The sequence below is a fragment of the Alosa sapidissima genome, chromosome 5, assembly GCF_018492685.1.
Source record: "Alosa sapidissima isolate fAloSap1 chromosome 5, fAloSap1.pri, whole genome shotgun sequence".
NCBI classification, from domain to species: Eukaryota; Metazoa; Chordata; class Actinopteri; order Clupeiformes; family Clupeidae; genus Alosa; species Alosa sapidissima.
This window is the reverse complement of record NC_055961.1, coordinates 20,140,170-20,150,327: the sequence shown is the minus strand read 5'-3', so window position 1 is coordinate 20,150,327 and position 10,158 is coordinate 20,140,170. Positions and strand designations below refer to the sequence as shown.

General features: G+C 39.6%; 1 protein-coding gene across 4 annotated transcripts; it reads left to right on the top strand.

The window, feature by feature from the left end:
* Positions 1–2,496: 2,496 nt before the first annotated feature.
* LOC121708793 (fMet-Leu-Phe receptor-like) lies at positions 2,497–10,158 on the top strand. Of its 4 annotated transcripts, XM_042091696.1 has the most exons (4): positions 2,497–2,718; positions 7,202–7,320; positions 8,485–9,028; positions 9,436–10,158. In XM_042091696.1, exons 3-4 carry the CDS (start codon positions 8,486–8,488, stop codon positions 9,850–9,852), a joined length of 960 nt encoding a protein of 319 aa, XP_041947630.1. In that variant the 5' UTR covers positions 2,497–2,718; positions 7,202–7,320; position 8,485; the 3' UTR covers positions 9,853–10,158. The 4 variants fall into 4 exon arrangements, with proteins under 4 accessions (XP_041947630.1, XP_041947629.1, XP_041947632.1 ...); XM_042091695.1 differs by lacking the exon at positions 2,497–2,718 and having other exon boundaries at positions 7,061–7,320; XM_042091698.1 differs by lacking the exons at positions 2,497–2,718; positions 7,202–7,320 and adding an exon at positions 7,366–7,470.

The following is a 10,158-nucleotide window of genomic DNA, read 5'->3' as shown; positions in this document are numbered from 1 at the left end:
AAGCAAAAATCTCTCCCAAGACCTTTGCAACCTTATTGTTGCAAAACATATCAATGAAACTGGTTACAGATGCATTTCAAAACATCAGAATCTTCCAGTAAGCAGCATGGGAGCCATTATCTGCAAGTGGAAGAAACATCACTGCATCATCAACCAGCCATGCACAGGATCTCCTCGTAATATTTCTGACCAGGGAGTCAGAAGGATAGTCAATTCCAAGAGCCAAGGACCACTCGGAGAAAGCTCCAGAAAGACTTGAAGGCAGCCAATTCAATTAAATAGTTCTGGAAGTAACTAAAGATCAGGATTCACAAGAGGGACCCCTGGAATCTGTTTAGAACAATGGGCCAAAATCAGACCTGATACGGCGACCAATAAGTTTTGTCATACAGGAAATGTCTTGAAGAAATTTCAGTAGGCACGTTCAATACTTTTTTCCTGTGTCATTCCACTTTAATACACAAAACTCTTCTGTTTGGATTTTTTATATGTGTGTTAATATAATGTGTGGTGAAAATTTCGAATGGACTCACTGGAAGTTTAGGCTAATTACTGAAAAAAAAAGCGTTCAATGCTTATTTTCACCATATATTTATTTTACCTGAATATTTTAACTTCCAAATTAAATGTCAAAATGAATGTCAGACGAAATTTAAAGTTTGACTGACTGGATTTTGTATACAAATCATAGTGAAAACTGTGTAAGGTCACTCTCACTCTCCCTTGCTTAAGAGCTAATGGTTTAGTCCGCCTGCACGATTCATAAGGTAGTCTAGGCCTATCTTTTGGTTATTTAGTTGAGCATCGCTAGTAGTGGACCGCTAATTGTTTCGCTGCTGGTGCAATGTCTTTCTCCAAGAAAGCCAAGTCAGGTTACTAAAAACAAAGGCCAAAACAGGAAAAAAAGAGACATCAAAATATGGGGAAACAACTGCTAATAAACTTCTTTCCAAAGAACGGTGAGCACAAACGTCAAAACACGAAATCCCATGGTGTTTGCTTAAATATCTCCGCAATCATTAGTGCTAAAACAAACTGAGACAACCGGAAATTGGAATAGCGGAAAATACACTTTCATAGGTTAGGCTAATCTGATACATTTCGTGATCCAGTCTCCATCACTTTCAGGAAGACTGCATGGCGCCAGCTTGATTCATGTCCTGTTGTAGGCTACATGCTGATCATTATCACTAGGCTAGTGGTTTAGGGCGCGATTTTTTTCTCTCCCTTTCCGTTTTCGTTAGTCTTAACTTTTTTTTTTACTCAAGTAACTGATGGGATTTTTGATGTAGCGAAGTACAATACTTCACTCAAAATGTAATCAAGTACAATTTAAAATACCGATTTTATAAACTACTTAAAAAATACAAAATACACAGAAAAACTACTCAATACAGTAACGTGAGTAAATGTATTTTGTTACTTTCCACCTCTGCGAGATAGAAAGGTGTTAATATGCAATGACTCCGTGTCTGCAGTCAAAAGCCTTGGGAAGGGAATGTCAAAGGGGCGGCAGGATATTGTTTATGAGCGGCCTACTATTGGCACTCAATGTAGGCAAAAAGGAAGTGAAGGTGTCATTTTTATGGGTACCTGCACATGTGCGAATCAGATGGAATGAGAAGGTGGATGCGTTGGCCAAGGAGGCGACTCAAAAAGAAGCCGTAGATGTTCCTCTGACACTGTCGTCTGAAGGAAAGAGTATTGTGTGGCAGGAAAGAGTATTAAATGGCAACAGCTTTGGGATCAAGACACAAAGGGCAGACATCTCTATTCCATTATTGGTAGTGTTTCTGACTCAGTTATACGGCCTGCACTAGTGGTAAGCGTAAGGAGGATGTTATCATTGCAAGACTGAGAATAGGCCATACATGTCTGAATAGCACACTGTGTATTTTAGGAAAGCATCAGGACAGACTGTTCTTGCCAGCAGAGGGAGACTGTTGAACACGTATTGCTATTTTGCAGGAAGTATGAATCACATAGGCAAGACTTGTTCAGATGCCTAAAGCGGTGTGGGCTGAAGGAAGTGTCCCTAAAAAGTGTGCTTGATGTGGGCACAAGTGTAAAAGGAAAGCGCCACTTCTTTAAGTTTTTATCTGATACTGGGCTGTATGGGAGAATTTAATTTTGTAGAGCATTAGTTTTTTTGTTTTGTTATGTATTGTGGTGTTTTCATTGTTTAATCTTCTGTGTTCTGTTCTTTTAGGCAGCACAGTCATGCTGGTGGGGTAACATGGGTCGTGCTGCTGTCTTGTCTTTGGTTATTTTATGTTTGTTTTTTTCTGTTGCCTGTCTTGTCCTTTTGTTTGTGTAACTTATGTTTATTTAGTAGGGAGGTGGCTCTGAGGGGGGCTAGTCTAAGCATACGTGTGGTGTGGTTTTGTGTATTGCAGCAGCACAACCCATGATACCCCACCATCATGACTGTGCTGCCTAAAAGAACAGAACACAGAAGATTAAACAATGAAAACACCACAATATATATAACAGAAAACCACAAATGTCTATGGGGAGACCGCATACCTGACGGTAGCACAGACAGGGGCTACACCAGTAGAGCCTACATTGCTACTGGCTGCTGCCCCTCTTAAGTAGCATTCCACTGGTGCCAGATTGATTAAATGCCTATGCCCCCCTTCATTAGCACTGGCAGGTGCTATTGGAAATAGCAGGCAGAGGTCTCCCTGCTACAATTGCATATCTAAGAAATACTAGGTGAAATAGATGCTTTCAGACTTCGATGTCCTCTGTGAAGCCAGTCTGAAAGCTACCCAGAGAGTTAGGAGAGAAAAGACATTTCTCTGCTGTGGTTGCAGGCATAAATAGCATGTCTTTCTCATTAACAAGTTACCAGATGTCAGTTGCCTCTGGATTTACAGGTCACACATTCTCTCACTGACTGATGTTTAGGTGTTTGCAATTTGACCGCTTTCATATCTGTAACGGCCCATACATATTGCGACAAAAGTAGGCTGGCTCTGGATTTGATCACATGTTAAGTAAAGTTATAGGCCTACTGTATAGTCCTGTAGAAAATTTGTTCTCTGCATTTTACCCATCCCGGGGTAGTGTAGGCCTACTTACACATTCACACACACTCAGAGCAGTGAGCTCACTAGGAGCACACCCACACTAGGAGCACACACAAACACACCCAGACCCTGTGCTCTGGGGTATACTACGAAGGACGTTAGACATATCTAGGCTATGTAGACATACCCATACAAAAATGTGATATATGGCAATATATGAACATATATGTCAAATAACAGGGACTTATAATTTTACTTGTATGGACATATATGTGATTCAAATATTTATGTCAAACATATATTCAAAGCTATATGTCCATACATGCATACAAAATATTTTAATTTCCCATATAAGATGCTATATATCTTCATATACTAGATCCAATTATTTGTTTTCCAAATATATGGAGAAGTTTATGTGTGAATATGTGACAGACTTATATGTAGTCTCTATGTATGGTGGCATTCATATCCATACACTAGATTCCACTACTTATTTTCTAAATATATGGAGAACTTTATGTGTGAATATGTGGCAGACATATTTGTAGTCTCCATATATGGTGGCATACATATCCATACACTAGATTACATTACTTATTTTCCAAATGGAGAACAGTGTGAATATATTTGTTTATGTCTTGGCGTCACAGATAAGGTGTCGACTATGCTGCCTTATGTGTCAATGTTTTGTGTGGAGCGCTTTGGGTTGCACTATGTGCATGAAAAATGTGTGAGGCCAAAGCTACTTTAAATATAACGGATGCTTATTTGCACTTTTTGTCATGCATCCGACTGTGTAGCCTAAGCTGTACAAACTCTGCTGTCATCATATCCAAGGTAAGAAAGCCTTTAGTAAACGGGAATCAGTTATAAAATATTGTTTTTATAATGTAATGTTAACCAAATCCGTTTGTTAACAGTCTAACCATCATGTTACAATTAGCTAATGTTAATGTTATCAATTAGCTATCGATAATGTTAGCGAGCTAATATTGCTAACGTTAGCGATGTTAGCTGTTAATGTTAACTTTTCCATTAACTAACTTTACCATTATGTGGAATATCTAAAATGGTAGTTAACATCATATCCAACAACAAGCCTGTCTGAGATGTCGTTATGAATATAAGTTTTAGTTTGAATGAAATATCAGGTGTGAGTAAGTTAGCTAACCTAGCTATAGCAGCTAACTTATATTTAAAGTGGCTGCTAAAAACCATGCAGGCTAACGTGAATGTTAGTAGGCCTAAACGGATCTTTAGTTTGTGAAGGGTAGTGTTAAGCCATCCTTAAAACAGAAGACTTTGAAGATTTGGGAAAGATTCTTGAAAGATAGTCTTTTGAATAAAGCTTGAATGGGGGGCATTAGTTAAAAGACTCCAATCTTTCAAGAATCTTTCCCAAATCTTGTCAAAGTATTCTGATGTATGGATCACTAGGCTACATGTTCTTCATCTCATAGCCCTTATTTAAGCTTACTTGTGCCAAGGTGTGTGTTTATTAAAGATGCATGTGAAGGTAGTAGTGCTTCAGTGATGGTCTTTTCATGTTATGTGTGTTTTACAGCATATTAATCTTCTCTGTTCCCTGTTTGCAGGTGGTGATTTGTGAGGACTGCTGCCCTGAGAACACAGAGTACATTCTGCATATGCCAAATCAATGTGTGCCACTTCCATAAAGGGGAAAAAAGTTTCTACCTGGAGAGTGTACTCACTGTTTGTGTGGAAAAACTAAACTTTAATAAAAGGTTAAACAAATATTTTGTGTGTTTTCTTTGGAACATCAACAATGTTATATTTCTGATACAGATATTGTGACATATTTCTATAAATGTGACATAGCAGAACATTACATACATTTTGCAATATATTTACCTTATATGAGTGCAAATATATGTCCATAGACATATATTTGCAATATATTGGTATCCCTAGTATGCGTACAAATACATAACTTATCATATATTAACATATATGCAACTAACATATATTTGTAATATATTTGTATATCTGGGAAAATATATGTGACATATATAAAAACGGCCAATTTTGCTATATTTTGAAATATATTTGACATGTATGTGTATATATGTGACTTATATGTGTGAAGCATACATTGACATATACATAATATATGTGATTTACATATATTGCCATATATCACATTTTTGTATGGGTATCGAGGCTTGACAAAGCCTTGACTCAGGGGTATACGTTAAGTGATACTACGATTGCAGTTATGTGGTATATTTGTCAAACTAGTCTTTCAGCTCAGATCTGTGCACGTTCTCGGTGTTGGGATGACTTTGGCCAATCGTGTAACATGGAGACGCACAAGACTGCCTCTATTTAAAAACAATTACTTCCGCATTCATGAGCGATAGCTTAATCTACACTGCGGTCATTTTTTGTGTCTAACCTATAACATCAAATAAATCAATTGTCATCAGTTGTTGTATGGTATGCATGTCCATAGTTGGATATTTGCATGCACAGCACTATTAAAGCGCATTCGAGACCCAAAATGTTAGTAGAGGCGGAGCTCCACCTGTAAGATATATGACAAAATCCTACACGTGTGAGAACTTAGTTTTTAAGACAATTGAATGGTCAGTGTGCGGTAGATTACACGATTTGAGCTATAACTTAGCACATAACCTCCTCCCGACCAGGTTTGGTTGACAGCATAAGATACCATGGTGATATAGCGACACTAAAACAGATCCACTTTCGCGTCACAGCATAGCATGGCTTTGCGCGCAATATACCTCGCTAACCCACTAATCGAGATTCGTATTACACCTCGCAGGTCTTTTCTCCAGGGCTTGCCTTAGAGCCTCCTGGTATTCATCATGATCAGCAGTTGTATAAAGTGCTTCAACGTCCATCATGACCAGATGTAGGGATGTAACGATTACTGGTAAAATGGTAAACCGCGATAAAAATGTTGACGATAACAACATAATTATCACGGTTGATTACCATGGTGTGGAAACCGCGTGTTTAATCCTTCCCAGCTTCCAGAATAAAGGAATCACATCTACTCAGTGACATTTTTTTCCCCTTCCCTCAGCACCCCCTCGATCTATGAGCACCACGTAAAAATGAGTTTCATCGTCCCTGGTTAAATGTTGCACTTTTGATAAGGTTTTGTCTAGATTTTTGTAATATAGTAAACACTGTCACACTTTCTTGAAACCATTTCAGCTTGTGTAGGCCTATCAGTGCCTTCTGAATGTATTGAACACACTTATACCGCGATAATACCGAAAACCGTGATCATTTTGGGCACTGTAACCTTGAGGTTAAATTTTCATACCGGTACATCCCTAACCAGATGTATTCTCAATTCTACGAATTCTATTCATCCAATAGGCCAATGCAAAGTACAGTGTGTCATGGATATAAACAGTTTATAGGCCCATTTTGATGAGCACCCTGTAGTTTTATTAAAAATTTTGACCCTGGGAAGTGTTCCCCTTTCTTTTTCTACCATCAGAATCATTAAGCAGCTGAAATTAAATGTGACGCGCTGTAACCTAATGTAGCATCACTACATCTGGTATACTCAGCTTCTCACCTCAGTCTCATTTTCACACAGAAAATGCCAACCATGTGATATAGCCGAAGCATCAAACCACCCAACCGAGATGTTTAACCACAGTAACTATTCTCATGTCGAGATAAGCCATATCGAGCATGAAGGCTTGTACTTGCCACTATGGTCAAATTGAGGAAACTCCAGGTCTATTTTGTGAGACTATATTTGCATTATTTTGCAGACCATTCATGGAAGAAATGTATTCGGTATTGATGTGATCTCTATCATGCAGTTGTTGGGGATGTTGTCTAGGCCTATGTGAAAGACAGAAAAAGGACAAGTTAAAAGGTCATAGGAACATGAATTCATATGTTAGCCTACATTCTCACTCACAGTTTTCAACTTACAGGGTAGTTTGATTTTCATGAAAGCAATCTGATCTGATCTTGTGTCTCATTATTGCCTGTTCACATATTAAACAATAGGCTGAAAATATAAATGTCTTTTAAAGGTTTTTTTCACACTCTTGTGTGTGTTTTTTTTGTGTGTGAGTGTGAGAGTGTACACTGTAAGTTGTCTTCTAGCCCTCTCCTCACTACCTCTTCTTTATGTATGCAACACAGAGAGAGAGAGAGAGGGAGGGGGCACCCCTGTGCTGTTGTCAGTTAAACACCACAAATGAACATACTGAAAAAAAATTGAATCAGCAGCACACAGGAGTAGCCTACAGCAGATAACAAGCAGGTAAGCATCATTTTACATAACATACACAACAATGAGCGATTGCAACCTCAGAGTGTCTCTTGCAACATGACGTGTTGGAGAGAACCGCTGAAATAATTAATGTATCACAAATGTTTTAGTCATATATTGTACCACTATTTCATTTACTAGGTAAACCCTCATTATCATCATTGTATTCTGAGTGTGAAAGTGTGCAGTCTACTTTAGTAAAGGATTGCCTTTGAAAATGCAATTGAGGAAGCTTTTTGAAAGTAAGAAAGTAAAGGTATAAAAGCAGGGGAAATGAGGTTGGCAAGAATATACAAGATCGGTGAAGATGGATGTTAAGCATGCGTGTCACTAGACCCCTTTTACCACTATTGAACTGCTGTGCCCCAGGCAATTATTTAAGGTTTTTAACTAGCTGATGTTTAGATACATTGGCCAGTGCATTGTTCAGACACTGAGACATGCATGTGAAATCTTTTCAACGTGTATGTCTAGAGAATGCATCGGATTAGCGGTTTTTTTTGCTCCCCAACGAATGTTCGAACTCATTATCATGCTAAGCATATCCAAAATCCATTTTACACCGGATTTCCCCTTTAAAGTGCATTGGGTCCATCATCAAAACACAACAAGGAGAACAGTGGAAGCAAATTCCCCAGTCCAGGCATGAACAGAGAAAAAAATGCATGTCAAACACCCAAAAAACACGTACAATGAAGGCACACCATGAAACACATAGCTTTACCAAAGTTCTTTAAAGTAAAAAAGCGTTAACTTTAAAAGCGTCAACTCAATTCTACTATAAAAATCATAGATTTGATAATGAGACGGGGAAGAGGTGAAAGCCTGAGAAGAGTAGCATTTGGTGTGAGATCTGTATCAACAGCACAGGCATGTCCTGCTCAGTGTGTTTGGCAGCTCTGCTGGAGCTACAGGAAATGAGACTACTCTATTTTAGAGCCTTATCTCAACTCATCTGGCCATAGCTTGCATAAACTAAGACGGAGATGAGTCGGATAAAGAAATTTGCTTTTCACTAGAAAGGGGAAATTTACATGCACACACAAACCACTGAAGTCTAATCTAGCACTCACGACCTTGAAAGCAAAACAAGACTCAAGAAAATAATTGTATTACTATTATTATTACCATTAATAATATTATTTATCCCTGCAGAATGGCCCCCAACATTTCACTCCTACAGCCTCAGATCAATTCCTCCTTTGAAAATGATCAGACAACAGTGGATATCTATGACTTTATAGTTAACATCGAAATCCTGTTCTGCTTCATCACTGTCATCCTGGGAACCGTTGGCAACGCCCTGGTCATTTGGGTGGCTGGCATCAGCCTACGGGCCAAAGTCACTTATGTCTGGCTAGTGAATCTGGCCACTGCCGACTTCATCTTCTGCCTGACCCGCGCCTTCTCACTGGCCCAGAAGTACCAAGGCAAATGGTCATTCGGCGTCTTCCTCTGCAAGTTCAACGGCTTCTTCAAGTACACCAACATGTTCTGCAGCGTCTTCCTGCTGGCAGTCATTAGTTTGGACCGGGCGCTGTGCGTGTTGCAGCCCGTCTTCATTAAACAGCACCGTACCGTCTGTGCTGCGCGGCTGGTCAGTGTTGTGGTGTGGGTAGTGGCGTCGGTCATGAGCGCACCGTACTTCATCCATTGGCATGTCTACCCTGACAAAAAAAATCACAGGTGTGGCTTGAAGGTCTGTAGCTTTATCTTTCCTTCTTCTCAGATTGTATAGCTTTACTTGCGTAGCACCCTAAACTGATAAACCAAAACCATTCATATTATGAAATGAAAATGTATTCTGGTCTATTTCTTCAGTTTATCTTTAAAGGCTCTTCAGTTTATCTTTAAAGGCACTTCAGCTAACATGCTTTCAAGAGAGGACTAAGGTGTCTAACACATGTTCTAAGCTTTCAAGGGTTCTAATAGAGGATTTAGGTGTCTAACACAATTTGCAGACCTGTGTGTGTGTTGTGACCTGTGTGTAAAAACCTTTATGGTGCATAAATACTCCACTAATCAATAACCTCAAAATCTCTTACAATATTGCATGGTCATTGATGCTTTTCATAGCCTGTTCTGTTTCATCATCCACTCTTTTAGGGAGACGATGGGAATGCCGCCAAGATGGCTCTCATCGTCATCCGCCTCTTGTGCGGTTTCTTCCTCCCGTTCGTAGTCATCCTGTTGTGTTCCGTGCTAGCAGGCGTAGGAATCCGGCGTACACAGCTGAGGGGAAAGTCCCGTCCCTTGCGGATGCTCGTCACCCTGGTCGCTGCCTTCTTCCTGTGCTGGGCACCCTACCACTGCTTCCGGCTGGCCAAGGTGATCGACAGTAAGAACCGCCCCATCAAAGTGGGTCTGGCACTGACCAAGAGCCTGGCTTACTTCAACAGCTGTGTCAACCCTGTGCTGTACTTCTGCATGGGTATTAAACAAGGCTGGCTGCGGCGGATCAGAAATGCTGCTTACCACCCTGCTGTCTGTGGTAGCACCACAAAAAACTCTACCTGTCTGTAGTTGATTCAGTAATTTGATGCTTGTGTCTGTCTTCTATTAATTATACCATCATGTGCAGTCTTCAATGCAATCACAGCCAGAGATGTAAAAGTCCAGCTTCAGGAAGTAATTAGTAGTCCTGCCATGTATTGGTTGGTATTTGTTTTTTAAAATCTGTGTGTAAGCCACACTTGTTAAACTTAGCTAGTCCGGGACCAGCTAAACGGTGAATTAGAAATGATCAGCATAATCATATGATGGGTGTTTATCTCTTGACAGGTGCAGGTGATACTCAACTGTCCACTTAAAATAAATGAATAAATAAAT